The following is a 19,100-nucleotide window of genomic DNA, read 5'->3' on the forward strand; positions in this document are numbered from 1 at the left end:
GGTTCTTGCCCATCAGTCTCTCTCAGACATGTATTGATCAGATAGGATGACTATCCATTAGTCCAGGAAGGATGTTCGGAACATTATTTAAGGAGAGGAGAGAAAATCAACGGAAGCTTGTATGGAATAACAGCAGTGAGATACATTAAAACAAAAATATCTTTAGGGAAAAAATATTTTTGGATTTCACTGGAACGATTCGCATTATTCCCAATCCTCCAAACTCACTGCTGTAAGCCCTGATGTTTTTCCCAATGAAAAGATTATCCAAGTGTGTGTATGTGTGTGTGTTTACAATTTGTAGTCCTACAGACATGATGGCATAACACAGACTAGTCAAGGACATTTAGATGATAAGTCAGTGTGCTCCCTGTCTTTGTTTCTCACTCACTCACACACCCACAAACACACACCGTTTACATACATACAGACACACACACACACACACACACACACACACACACACACACACACACACACACACACACACACACACACTCACAAAGCCACTGTCCAGGGACATAGGATACAGCATTCTGTTACTTTGCTTGCACGTGCAAAGCTGTGGTTCCTCTACACTGTCTTTAACCCTATGAAAAATGAGAGGAGAGAAGTTTTATTTTAAACGACAAAGATGAATCTCGGCACCTAGAGTTTTACTTTTATTATGTGTTTTGTCAAAAGCATTCTAGAAGATGTCCTTTTTGTTTGTTTTTTGTTGTATTGTTTGCACTTTAATAAAACATTACAAACAAAGAGTATATCACATAAAGGAAAAAATATATATATATACAATAGATAATATATGATAAACTACAATTAATCAGTGCTGGAGAGGTTTGAAACCCTAGGAGGGCTTATCGAGAACCTCACCATTAAAATAAATAAGTAAAATTAAATGTATCTTATCAAAATAAGATAACAAATGAATTAATGAGAGAAAAAAACAAGATTAAAACACAATAACCAAAATTAGTAATTAAACAATGAATCAAGAGATACATTGAAAGAGAATCAAGAGATAAATTACAATGGCTTGGCTAGCCCCAGCCCTAAAATTCATAACATTTCTCTCCCACAGCAATATCTTTCTGCGAAAATCATTGTTTTGTTCTCATGGTCGGGATAAGACTGTTTCTAAGCTGATAGATGACAGTCTTTAGAGAGTTGAGAACCCCAGCAAGGGACCTCTGTGAAGAAACAGTGTTACTCACCACACACTGATGCAATGTTACTTGCGAAGGCAAAGTGAGCAAGTGTTTCTTAGAAGAGAAATATAAATAATTTACTGGATCTTCTATAAACATTTATTGGCAGGACCAACTGTTCTTTTGTTTTATGCTTTAAAGTCAAACAAGCAGATCAGTCCCTTTTTTGAACCCAATCAATCACACTGGATATTTTTCTCTTGGTCTATCCGTTCATGGCATGTAGTACACATGTGTTTCCTATTTCTCCAATTTTTCTAAACCACTGTCTTTGTTCTCTGCACAGGTGCTGACTAAAGGTTTCGGCTTCCATCTCAGAGACCTCTGTAACTCCACACCCCTGGAGGAGTTTGTTCACATTGCAGACCGCAACGTCTCCCAACTGACTCAGGAAATTATCTGCAAGTCCTCTAGTGATTGGCTTAACAAGGCGCAAAGCCACTTCCTGTCCAATTTGGATTTCCTCAAACCAATTCGGGTAAGTTTATCCATTGAGTCAAACACAGTTGACCAGTTGTAGTTTTAACATTCCGATGACAAATAGTAATCAAATACTTATAACAACATTCATCTTATTTTCATAGTTTTGGCCATGTACCTTGTTGGTGATGACATTTTACTCAGTAACATTAAACCTGAGAACATCGATTTATCAATCTGTTGGCCTCCCAGTCAGTCAGGTTGACCATTCAGTTTCACAATTTTGCTGAAATGTTTCATCAGAACTCTGGATATTGTCCACTTGACCAGGAAGTCAAACTCTTCCCGTTTTCAATGGAACAAACATTATAACATCTCTGACCTGTGTTACTTCACTGCAGTCAATTGGGGATCATACCATATTGTTTTAGAATAACAGATTTTCTCCTCTGTTTTATAATGAGAATCGCTGAGAGGTTTCGCTATTTTTTAACTTTTTAACAACTTGGGTATTTACAGAATATGTGATATCATGGAAGTGCACACACAGATATAAATGCAGATCCACATCTACATGGTCCTCTTCACCTCAGAGACTTGTTGTAACTGTCTTTGGAGGTCATTTTACTGTGACTGCTAAATGGGAGCCATTGAAAGAAACACTAACGTTATGTGATAAGAGTATTCACTGGTTGTATAGGTGTGACATGAAATTGACAATCAGAGCCGGACACCCGTATTCACCCATTTGAAGTAAATCCCTTGTCTTTAGTGCTTACTATGAAACTTTCCCCTTGTTTTCTTGTACTCATTTTCCCTCCCTCTCTCATCGCCTCTTTTCCCTGTCAGTGTCACCTCTCCTCAAACTTATCTTCCCGAACAGCCTGCCCCCTTCCCCTAAAACCCGTGACAATAATGTGAGTCACGATGGTAAAGGATGGCAAAAGGTGAAACAAACATTGTGCGCTGTAGTTCTGATTATAGAGGAAGAAAAACAGAGAGTGTGTCTTTAAGAACAAGTCAAGTCAGCACTGCTCTACATCCCAGAGCCTCACTGTGTTTGCTGCGCTATTATAAGAGATTAGAAAAGCTGCTTTCGTGTCTCTTGGTATGAGAATGAAATCATTGTCTTGCTAACTATGGACCTGATTCACCTCAAAACACTTGTTCTCCATGCAAAACTCCAGATTTTGATAATCTTTGAAGCATGAATGGAAATTCCGCTCTAAAAGTAAAAAAAATTAGGTTTAAACTGAGAGCAAGAACTCTTATACAACTCAGCTTTCTCTCAAAGGTTACTCTGTGTGGGTGCATGTCTGTGTAAGACAGTGAGCAATAGACATCGTTATGGTAAATAGAAAATGAGGCAGACGACTGAGAAAACGAGAGTGTGAACATACTAGAAAGTTACAGTATCTCTCTCTCTTCCTCGACGGCTGTTCTGTCTTCAGCGACACCTGTGCTTTATCGAGTGTCAGGCGTTCCAGCAGCTGAAAGCATAGTGTGACAGATGAGAACACACACACACACACACACACACACACACACACACAGCAGTTTGAGTGACAGCAACACAGGGGGTCAAAGCCTGACCTGTTGTTCTTTCTCGGCTCCCCTCTTCACCCACCTTTGACCCCAGTGTTTTTCCACATCCCCACTTCTCCTTTACCGCAACTTTTATTTCCCCTCTCACCCTTCTTTGCCAATGTGATGAGTCTTCTCCTTCTATATGCCATATGAGAGAAAAACATACGAAGGAAAACTAAATAGAAGTTTTATAATTAATACTAAATGAATAGGTAGGAAGATAGTACATGTTAATACAATATGACTAGGAGATCTGTTTGTATTTTGCCAACTTTTTGAAAGGACCTTGGCCTCCTTCTTTTCCTGAATATCAATTTAGTTTTATTACCAGTTTCAATTTCATTTTACAGGATGTATTAAATATGCACACACAAAAGAACAGTGTGAAGTCTCTGCAATTTAGTAAAGATGCCCTTTCTCTCAAACAGAAGGATGTGAGGTCTGATCCCAAAGTCGTTCAGGAAGTCTCAGCTGCCACCGATTATCTTCTGGAGAACCTGGGAGCACTGGCCGTGGAGGCAAGTACACTACACACACACACACACACACACACACACACACACACACACACACACACACACACACATCAAGAACAAACCCACGCATGTTACAACAGATACAAACAGGCGACTGAAATATTTGTTTCCAAAGTTCAGACTTCAGTAGTAATGTTTGTTGATAAAATCAATTTTTTACCAAGAATCCGCTTTCTGCAAAGTTATTTAGTGTATGATAAACACAGGTCGCTCGTAGTAATAATGTCAACTTTTGACAGTTAGGTCAGGGACATTTTTTTACCAACAGTGATTTCTAATAATTCAAAGCACACTGATAAAAAGACAAGTAAGTAAACAAGTAAGTTGAAATGAGTAAAAAGGGTCCCTAAGTTCAGCAAGCTGTCATGTGGTGGTATGGGTTTTGTTTTTTAACATTCAGCAATGTTAATTAAGGAATTTTAGCTTTCTTTTCCCATTTTTTGAAGCTAGATTTCACCTCACCTTAACAAACTACAGTATAAATCTTAAAAGCTCTACCAGAAAGGTTTCTTTCTCAAGCTTCAATGAGAACAAAGAAGCTGTATGAGATGTCCCTGTAGGTGGTGGCACGAGAGCCTTACTCAGCTAACAACCAGGTGTCTTCACCGTCTTGTGTACACAACCAATATGGGATCACATGCACACAAACACATGCACAATCTCGCTTTCTCACTCTCTAGCACTGGTATGCTGACCTCAGCTAATGTAACCCAGTCTGAGCAGGTGGAATGTAGTATGAAAGAAGAGAAGCAGCAGTTCATGGTGCAAAACACACATGGCACAACACAACACAGGCCACTTTATCTCAGGCTGCTGCTGAGTTCGCTAAACACAGACCCAGCTGTACGTGTACAAGTGTGTGTGTGTGTGTGTAGATTTTCAGATGTGATTGCTTTCCTGTCTAAACAGCTGTAAAAACTTCACAGATTTCCCCTTTCCTCTTTGTTGAATGAGCTTTTTCCAATATTAAATCCAATTTTATCCTCTTTATCCTTTATATCAACCCGTAAAATTATTGCATAACTCCCTCCTAGGTTCCACCACAATTTTGTTTGTGTCTGAAACGCTCTTGTCGATTTTTTGTTCTACCGTGGAGACCATATGTTTATTTTAGGCCAGTGGTACTTCAGGTATGTTGTAAACACACAGTGGCATGTTCACTGAAAGAGCATCTATTTAATCTGATTATTCTTTTGCAAACAGAAATCATTCCTCTTCAGGATGTATTACTTTGTTAGAAGCAGATTACGTAGGTTTGCTCAGCTGGTTGGTAGACGGCTGGCAGAGTGGATAAATGCACTCATGTAACCTCTCCTCCCTAACCAGTAATCATCTGTAGCCTGTGTTTCAATCTGGGGTTTATCACTGTTGGAAGGCAAAAAGAACCTCAGTGATAATGCATTTTCAAATGTCCTCTCAGTAGTCAAGAAAAAAACTTTTTTTAACATTTGCAGCCAATATCAGCAATATGTAGAAGTCCATCTTTGTTGCACTTTGACAGACATGTTTTAATTTCAAGTTTTGTTGCACTTGCATTGTATATAAAGAACTGGCAGATTGTCCTCACTGCTCTCACAACGATCCTTATAAAATGTACATAATCTTCAATCAATAATAATCAATCAATAATAATCAAAATGAAGTAATCTGTGAGCAACAAAATATCCTTTACTTATTCCTTATTCATAGTTGATCAATCTTGTCCAGCAGCCATCCAAATTCTTGATTTACAGTCATTAAATCCTATTTAGTTGCTGTGCTCTCTTTAACCCTTTTCTCTGTTTGTAAGTGGATTACCTTGTTTAGCCCTGGAGGCTGGCAGTACACCGATTTGAACTCTAATAATCTGGACTCCCACTCATTCCTAAGATATTACATCAACATATGCTAAAGTCTGCATTATTATTAGTGTTAATATGTGGAAAAAAGGGTATTTTTTTTCCTTCACTGACAAGCCCACCAAACAAATACATTTTGAATAATTAATTCTAATTTATAATCAACATGCTTCCAGGAAACATTAGTGACAGTTATCGTCTTTGTATTGTTTGCCGTAAGTAGCTCAAGCCGTTGCTAAGCAAAGGGGCAGGGAGGGAGTGAATAATCTGTAGTAACCTCTCTGTTTCGAAGCCTGATCACTGTCATTGAGAAAACTACAACCTGAAATCTAGACAGAAAACGATTAGAATCTCTAAATTTAACTGACTGTCTTCTAAGGTCAGAGTACAAAGATGTTGCATTTTGATCAGAACCAAAACATTTTGATTATATATTAAGATTCATTTTATGTAAGGCAGATGCTCATTATCAATATTTGAAGTCTTTTGCTTGTTTACAGCAGGAATCATAATATTTGGGGCACAACCTGGTTTGGATTTAGTTAAAGACTACGATTTCATATTAACAAGTCCTTTATGATTAGAGCCTGAGCTAACCTGGTCTAAATACCTGTGTACTACAGCGTGAATTTGAACTTTAGTAACCTCGTAGCAGGCTCTGCTACGAGGTTACTCTGGGACAATCCTCGTCTACTGCCTGCCTGTCTGTGTGTGTGTGTGTGTCAATGTGTGCGTGTGTGTGCTTCCACCTAGTCATCCAAGTTAACATGGGCATCATCCCTCGAGGGAAATGACACATATACTCAGTCACACAAAACGTGTTTTCAGCAAAGTCAAATGAAACCTTTTGGCAGACAGTCGTCTACACGCAGACAAAAAAAGCCCCTACTTTATAAGATATGTTTTGTGTGCAAGCACTTGACACCGAAACAGCGGAAATACATGGTTTTTGAGGTTTCTGTCAGCCATCACTGTTGGCTGCAGGCGTGAAGAGATGAAGACCCATATTTAGTACATATGTAACACATACATGCACTGCTTTTTAATATGTTAACACACATCGACAGCCAAGAAAACCACCTACACAAAGACCCAGATATGCACCCGGTCCAACACACACACGCAGTTCTTTGCGTGAGCAGGAAAGCATGTGACTGTTTGATGTGGCAGTAGGCTCATCTGCAGAGCAGCTGTGTACAAAACGTGCATCTATGATCTCAGATGCAGCAGCCCTCTCAGTCGCACTGTGTCTTTGTTGGAAAACAGTTTTGAGTAGCTTGTTGACGGGCAGAATAAAAATAACATGCTGTAAACAGGTGATTTGACATTAAACTGACTTGATGAAGAAAACAGTGTTATTTGTTCTAATACAGCGATGCGTGACACACCAGGATCTTCTGTTGAGCTTCTGAACTTCTCATTTGTGCGTTAGTGTGTGCATGTGTGTTTATATGTCAGTGAGTGTGTACTCAACAGTTGTTAGTATAATAGCGCTCTGCTTGTGGAGCCTGTGGAGGTTTGCCTATTAGGAGGACGACCGAAAGTAACCTCTCTTTGTTCTCACACCTCCCTCTCCTGCCTTCTCTGCTGTAAGCTCATATGATCTTCTTTCTTTCTCTTTCTTTCTTTCTTTCTTTCTTTCTTTCTTTCTTTCTTTCTTTCTTTCTTTCTTTCTTTTTCTATCTATCTATCTATCTATGACCTACTCAAGTACTTTCCTAAGCTTTCGTGCCTCACGCGTCAGCCAAAGTATAACCTCCTGCGTCTCAAACTTTACTAATAAAAGCTCCCTTTTTCTTTTACCCTTTCTTTGTACTTGTATGAAAAAGACAACACCCCTACTTTCATTCCTTCCGTATCACGAGATGGTGACATAATTGTATGCGCATTTGACTAGGTTGGAGACATTAACTTAAAACTTGTGGCGACTTGTCTCTTGACCCATAGTAACCTCCATCTGTGCCACAATGAACTCCCTGCTCCCTTCAGACTGACGTAACACCAACTTGATGGTAGTGGTTGATAGAATATCAAGGACAGTTTCTCTGAAGAATTAAGGAATGTGACAATGGAATACTTTGATAAGGAACAGTGGAAAAAAATGTCAAAGTCACAATTTGGCTTTTGCCTTTTATTTCCCTTCTAGTCATCGCCGAAGAATTCTGAACTATGATATGACTGTTAATAGAAGTTGAGGAGCAGCAGTACCAGTAGACTGACGTAATAACAGAGCAACAGTACTACCCTGGCCCCAAGCCTACAGCATTGACATTATTTTAATTTAAACACAGTGTAGAGGTAAAACTATTAACACCAGTGACAATATTTACATTCTAAGTAACTCCAGTAATATACAATGTTGTATTTGCTTTTTCTGTAAGAAACGGTGTGTTAACATCCAAGCAACACACCAAACTACATCTAATGTGCTATCTGACCTGTCCTCTGATGAGAAATGCAAAACCACACACACACACATGCATACAGAGGGGGGAAAGATAGGACTGGGGCCAGCAGTTAAATTTATCTTAGTCATGCAGACGGCTAAGTGGTAAGTGTCTCCACCCTGCAATGCAACACTTGACTTCCATGTCTTCAATACCAAGCATAGTGTAGATGATAACCTTTAATAACTTCAAACATGCAAAGTCACACAAACAGGTTGCATATAAGCTCCCCTGTTATGAAAATGATCACCTTAAAAGAAGACGATAATAGAAGATAAGAAGATTAATTATTTTCACTGCTCACAGTTATTTGCTGTATACGAGGCAGTTGGGAAAAATTGAAAAGTGCAGCTATTCATAATCCATATACTTCAGATCACCTTGAAGCATGACAGTAAGACACCTCCAGCAGCCACAAAATGTCACTGTTTTAACAATTATCCATGTGTCTCCCCCTCTCTCCAGCTTTCCAATATGAATAGTTGGAAGGATATGCGTAAGGAAATCCTGTATCTGACTGCAAATGCCACAGGCTCCCCAAACCAGATGTACCAGGCTGTGTCACGAATCGTCTGTGGACACCCCGAGGGAGGCGGCCTCAAAATCAAGTCTCTCAACTGGTATGAAGACAACAACTACAAGGCCCTATTCGGAAACCATGGCAATGACAGCGACAGCGAACCTCTCTCCGCTTATGACAACTCTTCCAGTACGTGTCTAAAGTAACTGGAAACAACCTTTTTTTTTTTTTCTTGTCAGACAAAGTTCAAAATTGAGAATGTCTCTGTGTTTAATCTCCAGCTCCCTATTGTAACAACATGATGCGAAGCCTCGAGTCCAGCCCCATTTCCAGGATGATCTGGAGAGCTCTGAAGCCTCTGCTCATGGGGAAGATTCTGTACACCCCCGATACTCCAGCCACACAGAGAATCATCCATGAGGTACAACAATAGGCCTCTCTAATCTCTATTCCCTCATCAGAGTCATAAATAAAGCTCCATAAATGAGACTGAGTGCATTTGTGTGTGTCGCAGGTTAATAAGACCTTCCAGGAGCTTGGCGTGCTGAGGGACCTCGGTGGAATGTGGGAGGAGATGAGGCCCAAAATTTGGAACTTCATGGAGAATAGCGAGGAAATGGACTTAGTAAGGGTGAGTGTGTATGCACTGATAACACACAGGAACAGACGTCATAGCGTCTCTGTGTTCTTCCTGTTTACATGAAGGGTATCAAGAGAGTAATCTCTGCATCTCTGTCTGAAGTTGAATCATGTGTCTATTGTGAGCACCCAGACTACTTCAGTATGGGTCTACAAGATTTCTGACTGCCCCCGAATGTTGCAAAATCGGTTTGACCTATTATGGGTTCTTTACAAGATGATAAAAGTTCTTGTAACTGTGGAGAAAGAGGAGTCAAAAGAGGGATACATTTTTTAAACATAACATGAGAGATATACAGAAGGATAATTCAGCTGAAATGGGCAGAGCGTTTCAGTAAACTATGAAACTAAATGATTTAAAACAAATCATAGTTGTCAGAGTGGTAATAAAATTTAGGTCTGGCAGCAGTCTGCAATTTCAAAGAAAAACAATCATTTTTCCTCCTGATTACATTAAACAGGGACATGCAGACAAAGTGTTGGTTGTCTTGCACACTGGACTACTTGTTGTGTCTAGTTTAATGGCTATAAAAATACAGTCAGTCTCCCAGATTGTAGTACCATCGTGTTCATAAGGAAGAAGTATCTATCAGATGCCATGCAGTTCACAACATGGCTCTTTTTCTTCCACTTTTCTTATGTAAACTGCATAAGCACCACTTCCACCTAGTGGTGAAAGGTACTACTGTAAAATAAACCTCGTGCCAGAGATATTTGCTGAGCACATTTACTTCATATAAAGAGTCCTGGTTCTCTGTGTAACGATTAAAAGCACTTTGAAGACATGAATAGGGAAAACAAATATTTTTTGTTACTATAATGAACAACTCTTAAAGGCTGATAAATATATTTTTGCAGGTGCCATATGAACACCCATTTATTGGGATTAGTTTTAGACATTTAAAGCTCTGATCAGTTGTTTTTTTTGTGCCACTAATACTGTGCTGTTGTAAATAGTATTTGATTATATGGCTGTCTCTGCTATTTCAGCCACTGTCTGCCATGAAATAGTTTTCTCAGGCTGGGTTCCAGGAAAATGGCTTATGACAGAGATAATTGAGCATAGATAATACTCTGAGAAGAGCCTCGAACAGGGATCTCAGGAAATCTATTGACAGTAAAATAGATCACAAGGAGACACACAACCATACACACAGGGTGCATCAGGAAAAAGGTCTCAAAACCAAAGGCTAAAGGCAGAGAGTGATTATTCAACAATTATTTTCACTGTTCTTTGACATACATTTTAAAGCAAGAGAAAGGAGGTTAATAAGGATTGTATGGTCCTATGACAGTAAGACTCTGAGCTGCATGTAAATGTCAGGTTCTTTATTTAACATTTTAGGTTGTATTCTTTTCTACCACAACTCTGTAATAAAAATAAAAACCTTTCTTTTTCTCAGACCCTGCTCCAGAATAATGCCAGTGCCTCATTCTTGAACACCCAGCTCAGTGGGACTGAGTGGGGTGTGTCAGATGTGTCGGCCTTCCTTTCCAAGGCCTCGGAGGACAAGAGATCTGCCGGATCCGCCTATACCTGGAGAGAAGTCTTCAACGAAACCGACCAGGCCATTCAGACTATCTCACGCTTCATGGAGGTTAGTGTGTTAATCACATGACTAGGGGTAGAAAAATCTGTACTCTCAAAATGTGAGCAATCAGATGTATAAATCAGAGCGTAGGTCATTTTTACTAGGAAACACATCAAATCAAAAAATTATTTTACTGTCATAGAAAATGATGATATGATGTTTTCACATGACAAGCTCAGTCTGTTTATGCAGACATTTGTAATTATGTAACTGTGTGGCTGTCCTTGTTTTCAGTAAGACAGTAAATACATCTCTTTACAGGTCTCAGATTGTGTCTGTAAAATAGGGGTCAGCCAATATCTTCCATTTAGGTCAAGATGCAAAGAAAAGTGGGAAAATAGGTTAAATGCCACTTGCCCAAATAGGTCATCACATTACAAATCTTCTGGTGCCTTAAATGTTCTTTTAATGCACTTTGAACTCAGTTTAGCTCCTGGCACGGCTATTTAAAGACTTAGAAATCAAATGTTCTTTCCACTTCCTCCCCTCATCATATTAAATTATTGCCATGCTGAGTGTGTCACTGCTCCTGCCTTTGCGTAGCGGGTCAGTGTGCCAGAGCCAAGCCTCGGAGATAAACAGCCACTCCTAGACCCCTGCAAAATGTTAATCAATGTTCATGGCATAGTGAATGGTCAAATCTTGATTGAGAGGTCTACAAAGTAACTATTAAAGTTCAGTAGTAAATGTGAACTAATGGCCTTGTGATTTACCATTGACATATAATGATTAGATTAGCTAAATAAATAATGATGTTTTCCATTCCACACACTGATGATTAAACTGATGATTTTTGTGGGTTTAAATCCACCTGACCTTAATGACTCTTTTTAGTCCTCTCATCCCTCATGCCGTTATAGATAATGCAATAACATGGAGACAAACAGTACTAATCATTTAGAAAGACAGAATTTATAAACCTCAACTTGAGGTCAATGTCACATAAACACCAAGTAAACACCATGACATTCCTTTCCTTGACCCACTGCCCCGCTGACTGTGTCTCACCCATTAAAGAGATCATATAATGTGTGTTAAAAGACTTTCCTCGCACTAAAAACTATGTCATGGCCTACCGCAACCATATAAGCCTGTCATGGCTAGAGCATTAGGGGTGCCCATACTATGTTTTCATTATGCTTTCTGAACTCATTGGCTTCTCACACAGTGTGGAGAGATGAGGTACAAGTCAGCTTATGTCAGTTATGTGCAGTATAAGAGAGGCTTATCTACAGGATATCTCAACAACTGTGGTTACTTTATCTCTAAACTCAGTAATTGAGTTTGTGTAATAGGTGTAGCGGTCATTTTTATGATATGAGTTTAAGAGTTGATCAGTTTGTTTGCATCTATTAAGTATCTGTCTTTTAAACTTTTCACATTTTAAGAGATAAAGAGATGCTCCATTTCAGAACAACTTATCTCAGGGAAAGATGTTCTTACAGGGTTTTTTGTTAACTAGGTGACACTGTTTAAATGACACAACTCACTCAAATTCAACTTTACTCTTGGTCAGACTCTCGGAGTAAAAAGTGTGCCTTTGTTTTTTGTTTGCAGTGTGTGAACCTTGACAAACTGGAGCCAGTAGCGAATGAGGAGAGACTGGTCAACAAGTCCATGGGTCTTCTGAACAACCAAAAGTTCTGGGCTGGAATTGTGTTTCCTGACATCACCCATGGCAGCAGCGCTGACTTGCCTCCTAACGTCAACTATAAGATCCGCATGGACATCGATAATGTGGAAAGGACAAACAAGATTAAAGACGGGTAAGAGGTTTTGTCCAACTAATATTTAACCTCCGCACCTTTGCAGTTTAAGTATGTTCTCACTGATTTTTATCTTTGTTTGCAGATATTGGGATCCCGGTCCCAGGGCAGATCCCTTTGAGGACCTTCGCTACATCTGGGGTGGATTTGCTTACCTGCAGGATGTCATCGAGCAAGGAATCATCAGAGCTGTCACAGGCACCAAGGAGAAGACAGGCATCTACATTCAACAGATGCCATATCCCTGCTATGTCGATGACATGTAAGTGACCTTGAAAAGTAAAAAACGAATTGCGCATTACTTAAAAAGTTACTTACCAATTCCGATTTTTTTTCACAGTTTCCTGCGGGTGATGAGTCGCTCAATGCCTCTCTTCATGACATTGGCGTGGATGTACTCGGTGGCCATCATCATAAAGGGTGTGGTGTACGAGAAGGAGGCTCGGCTCAAGGAGACCATGAGGATCATGGGACTGAACAACGGCATCCTGTGGCTCAGCTGGTTCATCAGCAGTTTAATCCCACTCCTGATCAGTGCCGGCTTGTTGGTGATGTTACTGAAGGTTGGTTTTGCCACACACACACACATACACGTGCATACACTCTGTCATCATGCAGGAATGTCAGTAAATTGTAGAAAACAAGTGAAGTCACTCACACTGATCATTGCTGATATTTATACTCAACATTTAACTCAATTGTCAAGGTTTTCCATGATCACGACACTTCATTGTCTAAGAATTTAATCAGTTTGTGGAAAACAAGTGATATCATCCTGCTATCACCAGAAAACTATTTAATTCTCTGTCTTTTTCATTATTTACCCTTCCTCCCTTCTCAGATGGGAAACCTGCTGCCCTACAGTGACCCAGGGGTGGTGTTTCTTTTCCTGGGATCCTTCGGCGTAGTGACGATCATGCAGTGTTTTCTCATCAGCACCCTGTTCTCCCGCGCCAACTTGGCAGCTGCTTGCGGTGGCATTATATACTTCACCCTCTACCTACCCTATGTCTTGTGTGTTGCCTGGCAAGACTACGTGGGCTTTGGAGCAAAAGTTGTAGTGGTGCGTGGAAAAAACTGAATTATATACATATCAATAAGACATGAATAGTCATTATTTTGTGCTAATTGTAAGGTTATTGAAATTTCACCCTCGTATGTACTTTCAAATTAAAATAGAGAAATAAAAAAGGTCCTTATTATTGTGTCAAATGGTCCTACATGTTCCAAACAATCATGTGCATGCTTTCTAGAAATATTATCTTTCTCTAGCTTATAACTGGCTTCTCTGTTGTCCTTCCAGAGTCTCCTGTCTCCTGTGGCTTTTGGTTTTGGCTGTGAGTACTTTGCCCTGTTCGAGGAGCAGGGGGTCGGTATCCAGTGGTCAAACCTGCTGGCCAGCCCTCTGGAGGATGACAGCTACAACCTGACCACCTCTATCTCCCTCATGCTGTTTGACGCCGTGCTTTACGGAATAATGACCTGGTACATCGAAGCTGTTTTCCCTGGTGAGTCATGAATAAAGTTTGTGGTATTTTTTCCTTAAATCATTGATTTACAGTTAAATAGTTTTTTTGTGGTCGTTATAGTGAACAGGACTGACATCAAAAACATTCATTATTACAGGTCAATACGGGATCCCCAGGTCCTGGTATTTCCCTTTCACTAGGACATACTGGTGTGGAGAAAAAGAGAACAATAACCTCTCCACCCCTCTATCAAAGAAGGGCAACGCTGACGGTACAAATCATAATCATCACTACATTGCATATTTACATGTACATATTTACTTGTCTTTCTGTTTTTTGTATCCTTACAAATATGAATTGTAATTAATTAACGTTGTGATTCAAACGTCGTTCTCCTTGTCTTTATTTTATCCACAGCTGTGTGTATTGAGGAGGAACCGGGCCACATCGAGCCAGGTGTTTACATTGAGAATCTGGTGAAGGTCTACAGCCACGGAAAAAAGCTGGCTGTAGACGGGCTGTCCCTGAGGTTCTATAACGGACAGATAACCTCCTTCCTTGGACACAATGGAGCTGGCAAGACCACAACAATGTAAGATAATGCAAACATTACCTCTAGTGCATCTAAAATACACCTCAGTCAGAAATCTACTCTGTTGAGATGGCGATCAATGATGACTATTGTTTCCCTGCTGCGTTTCTGATAGGTCAATCCTGACAGGACTATTTCCACCCACCTCTGGCACAGCCTACATCCTCGGCAAGGACATCCGCACTGAACTGAGCACCATCAGGCAGAATCTTGGTGTCTGTCCCCAACACAACGTACTTTTCAGCATGTACGTTTACAGTCTAGATCTCAGTGTCAGAATCTGTTTATACTAAGAATTGAATTCTATTCAAATTTGTTCCCGCTAACATTTTTGGCAATTGTGTGATTTGTTGTAAACCAGGTTGACAGTGGAGGAACACATCTGGTTTTATGCCCGTATGAAGGGCCTGCCGGAGGAGAAAGTGAAGGCTGAGATGGAACAAATTGTGAACGATGTCGGATTGCCTCACAAACGAACATCTCGCACCAGCACACTGTCTGGTCAGTTTGAATATTTTGCTGTTTTTATTTTTTTTCCTTTTAGTGGCTTCACAAGTAATATTTTAATTGAAGGGGAGTTTCCATTAAGATAGTAATTAGATAGTAAATATAATAATTGACAATTGATTAACAATTGATTGATAATTCTGACGTCTTCTTCCTGTTGTCTTTGTAGGAGGGATGCAGAGAAAGCTGTCAGTTGCCCTGGCTTTTGTAGGAGGCTCAAAGGTTGTAATCCTGGATGAACCTACTGCTGGGGTCGATCCCTATGCTCGCAGGGGCATCTGGGACCTGCTGCTTAAATACAGACAAGGTAAATACAACTGATAGTTGACTCTTGGTCATATCATAGTTATTTCGCATATATGTATTTAACTCTGATGAATGTGTTTGTTCCTCGGTCAGGCCGCACCATCATCCTGTCCACTCACCACATGGACGAGGCTGACATCCTGGGTGACCGCATTGCCATCATTTCCCACGGCAAGCTGTGCTGCGTAGGCTCCTCGCTCTTCCTGAAGACCCAACTTGGCACTGGCTACTATCTGACCCTGGTCAAGAGAGACTATGATCTGACGCTTCAGTCCTGCAGGAATTCTGCCAGCACCGTCTCTTACAGCAAGAAGAATGAGAAGGTAAGAGAGACATCAAGAGGAACAGGCATTTTTAAAGATGCAAGAGGAGGAGTCTCACTTCTGTGTTTTATTGAGTCTTTCTTTTACTTAACTGTTTGCTCTCTTTATCTTTGCCTCAGGAGGACAGTGTATCACAGAGCAGTTCTGATGCTGGTCTGGGCAGCGAGCCAGAAAGTGAAACCACCACCATCGGTAAGAACTGACACTCAGTTGGCTACTTCAAAGCTAGAAAAGCTTATTCTTGTAAAATTAACGAACCCGTCATTCTTTCTGCTGGTTTCTTCCCCACAGATGTGTCCCTTATCTCCAACGTGATATTCAAGCATGTCTCTGAGGCTCGTCTGGTTGAGGACCTTGGCCACGAGCTCACTTATGTCTTGCCCTATCAGTCAGCTAAAGACGGAGCCTTTGTAGAGCTCTTCCATGAGCTGGATGACCGCCTCACCGACCTGGGAATATCCAGCTATGGAATATCTGATACCACCCTGGAGGAGGTGAGGAGCAGCAAAGGGTTTACACACCCTTATGCCTGGCCTTAATTCTCTGCTTGATTTATTGTTTGAATGATTCTGCCAATGTTTTAATCGTATCTCTTCCACCTCTATAGATTTTCCTGAAAGTGGCTGAGGACAGTGGAGTGGATGCTGTTGAGCTATCAGGTGATGTTTGCACTTTTATTTGAAAGTTAACAGAACAAATGGAGGGTTATGGTTTAAACAAAACTGAAGATTTGAAACCCGAATAATAGTTTATGTTAACGTGTCCATCCTCCTGTGGCTGCAGATGGAGTTGTGCCAACCAGAATTCGCCGCCATCATGCATTTGGGGACCACCAGAGCTGCCTGAAGCCCTTCACTGAGGACGACTTTGACTTTAACGATTCTGAAGGTGACCCAGGTAGAACTGCATTACCCATCATGCAGTGCAATGATAGCATAATTTCTATTGCTATCATTGCTGTTACTCTTTGTTGTACCAAAAATATATATAGAAAATGATGACAGATATGTCACATCTTAGAAAAAGTGCAGTTTCACCCTGTCTGAAGAAAAGCAGATTTATATTGCAAAACATACATATTTGGTTCTCTGTGTTAGAACAATTGCAACTGCAGGCATTCTGTAAACTTACAAAATCAGGAAACAGACTTCATTTTGCAAGTTTGCTCACTTGTATCGCCATCTCTATGTGCAGAATCCCGGGAGACCGACTGGCTCAGTGGAACAGATGGCAAAGGTTCGTACCAGGTCAAAGGCTGGAGTCTGAAAAGACAGCAGTTTGTTGCACTGCTCTGGAAACGATTCCTCTACGCTCGGCGCTCCAGGAAAGGCTTCTTTGCTCAGGTATACTGATGGTGTTTTCATAGACAAACAATTTTAAATAGACAAGCAAATGTGGGTCTTTCTGCTTTACATCAACACAATTTTAATGCATTTTCATGATGTTGTTTTTCAGATTGTTCTTCCAGCCGTGTTTGTGTGTATTGCCCTGGTGTTCAGTCTGATTGTTCCTCCATTTGGAAAATACCCAAGTCTGGCTTTGGATCCTGGCATGTATGGAGAACAGTTCACCTTCATCAGGTGAGATATTGCATTGATTTTCTTCTTATTCATTTATCTTGAACTTTTGTACAAACAAAAACATATTCTGTTTATTGTGTACATTCATTCAGTTTTTATGTCAAGAAAAGGAAACATTATTTAAATAAACATGTTATTTCCATCACCTAAGTGCACAACCCATTAAAGATGTAAAGGTTACCTAACTGCATTAATGTCTGCATGTTACCTAACCGATGTATTTTTAAACTCACCGGCTTAGCAATGAAAGAGTGCTGAACTGCACTTAGCACAGTTGTACTATTTTGCAACTATTGTGAAGTAACTGTGAAACTCACATACTGGCGGTATGAAAAATTGATGATAAAGCCATTTTAAATGTTAGTCTATTAGTAGTAGTGTTCCACTTACCGTCTATTTACACTTAAAGACAATTCAAGAAATGGATTTTCTCTCACATTTACGGAATATCAGTATGTGTTAATAAAGGCAACTTGTTCTCTGTTGATATGTAGTAATGACTTACCTGAGGACCCTCACACCAACACACTACTGGGAGCCCTGACAGAAAAACCGGGATTTGGAACACGCTGCATGGAAGGAGAACACATACCGTAAGTTTGGAGAAGAAAAGTTAATGCACATTTGAACAGATCACATTATTGGTTGTTTACACATATGCACAACATTTTGATTTGAAATTAAATTGAAACATATCTTTTTTTGTGCTCCAGGGACATTCCCTGTACGACAGTTGAGGATGAGTGGTCAATCCCGCAAGTCTCTCAAAGTCTGAAGGACGTGTTCGACAAAGGCAACTGGTCTATGGAGAATCCCTCTCCCCTGTGTGAGTGCAGCTGTGGAGGACGCAAGAGGATGCTTCCAGAGTGTCCCGCTGGTGCCGGCGGACTTCCACCACCACAGGTCAGTGACACCAAACAATTAGATAGTCAACACTTAAGTGTCAAATCAAGTGAAGAGCATATAATCTTACAACAAAGAAACGACCAACCTTTCTTCCTGCTTAGACACAAAAATGAAAGTGAACTGATACAATGAAAAGCAAATGGTAATTAGGTGTTTTGTGTGTTTGTGTGTTCAGATGAAGATCAGTGAGAAAGACACTCTTCAGAATCTGACTGGCAGAAACATCTCGGACTATCTGGTTAAAACCTACGCTCAGATCATTGGAAAGAGGTAAAACACTAATCTTACACACACTGATACTAGTGCAAGTTCATTGCTTTATAACTCATATGATGATGTGTTGAACATTTAATCATTTTATGTATTTTCTTCTCTTACAGCCTGAAGAATAAGATTTGGGTCAATGAGTTCAGGTAGGTTATCAGACATGATCCATCTTGAGCTGATTTGTCAATAATATTGAGCTGAGCAGCTCTCTGCTGTTTCCTGTGCTGAGATTAAAACGGATGTTCTCCATGCAGATACGGTGGATTCTCGTTAGGCGCCAGGAGTTCTCAGCTTTTGTCCCACACGGATGAAATCGATGATGCGATTGCTGAGCTGAGGAGACGCTTCCGTCTGGAGAGGGTAAGAGATGTCATTACAGTATTATTTTACTGCGCTCATACACAAGAAAAGCTCAATAATGTGGTTGGTTTTACTACTTTGGTTTCAATTAATGCTGTACACAGTGACTCATTTTGATGTTTCAATAATTTGAGCTGTAGTGGAACTATACGTGTATTATTGCAGATTCAAAGAGTGTCAGCTTACCCAGTTTACCCAGTTTACATGTGCTAAAGATGATTCTCTCCCTCTCCTATC

General features: G+C 40.2%; 1 protein-coding gene across 2 annotated transcripts in view; it reads left to right on the forward strand.

The window, feature by feature from the left end:
* LOC115579751 (phospholipid-transporting ATPase ABCA1-like) overlaps nt 1–19,100 on the forward strand; it is a 39,259-nt gene that overhangs the window by 12,967 nt on the left and 7,192 nt on the right. The window contains exons 7-34 of one of the 2 annotated variants that reach the window (XM_030413404.1): nt 1,495–1,686; nt 3,644–3,733; nt 8,502–8,745; nt 8,838–8,977; nt 9,071–9,187; nt 10,599–10,793; nt 12,345–12,553; nt 12,639–12,815; nt 12,894–13,116; nt 13,395–13,616; nt 13,857–14,061; nt 14,180–14,293; nt 14,440–14,614; nt 14,730–14,861; nt 14,976–15,115; nt 15,291–15,428; nt 15,521–15,750; nt 15,870–15,942; nt 16,042–16,244; nt 16,358–16,409; nt 16,534–16,647; nt 16,945–17,093; nt 17,206–17,330; nt 17,825–17,923; nt 18,044–18,233; nt 18,412–18,506; nt 18,617–18,649; nt 18,758–18,863. In XM_030413404.1, the coding sequence (XP_030269264.1) occupies nt 1,495–1,686; nt 3,644–3,733; nt 8,502–8,745; nt 8,838–8,977; nt 9,071–9,187; nt 10,599–10,793; nt 12,345–12,553; nt 12,639–12,815; nt 12,894–13,116; nt 13,395–13,616; nt 13,857–14,061; nt 14,180–14,293; nt 14,440–14,614; nt 14,730–14,861; nt 14,976–15,115; nt 15,291–15,428; nt 15,521–15,750; nt 15,870–15,942; nt 16,042–16,244; nt 16,358–16,409; nt 16,534–16,647; nt 16,945–17,093; nt 17,206–17,330; nt 17,825–17,923; nt 18,044–18,233; nt 18,412–18,506; nt 18,617–18,649; nt 18,758–18,863 (4,182 nt within the window). The remainder of the gene's footprint in view (nt 1–1,494; nt 1,687–3,643; nt 3,734–8,501; nt 8,746–8,837; nt 8,978–9,070; nt 9,188–10,598; nt 10,794–12,344; nt 12,554–12,638; nt 12,816–12,893; nt 13,117–13,394; nt 13,617–13,856; nt 14,062–14,179; nt 14,294–14,439; nt 14,615–14,729; nt 14,862–14,975; nt 15,116–15,290; nt 15,429–15,520; nt 15,751–15,869; nt 15,943–16,041; nt 16,245–16,357; nt 16,410–16,533; nt 16,648–16,944; nt 17,094–17,205; nt 17,331–17,824; nt 17,924–18,043; nt 18,234–18,411; nt 18,507–18,616; nt 18,650–18,757; nt 18,864–19,100) is intronic. The other variant, XM_030413414.1, reaches the window with a different exon arrangement.

The sequence above is a fragment of the Sparus aurata genome, chromosome 1 (genome assembly GCF_900880675.1).
Source record: "Sparus aurata chromosome 1, fSpaAur1.1, whole genome shotgun sequence".
Taxonomy (NCBI): domain Eukaryota; kingdom Metazoa; phylum Chordata; class Actinopteri; order Spariformes; family Sparidae; genus Sparus; species Sparus aurata.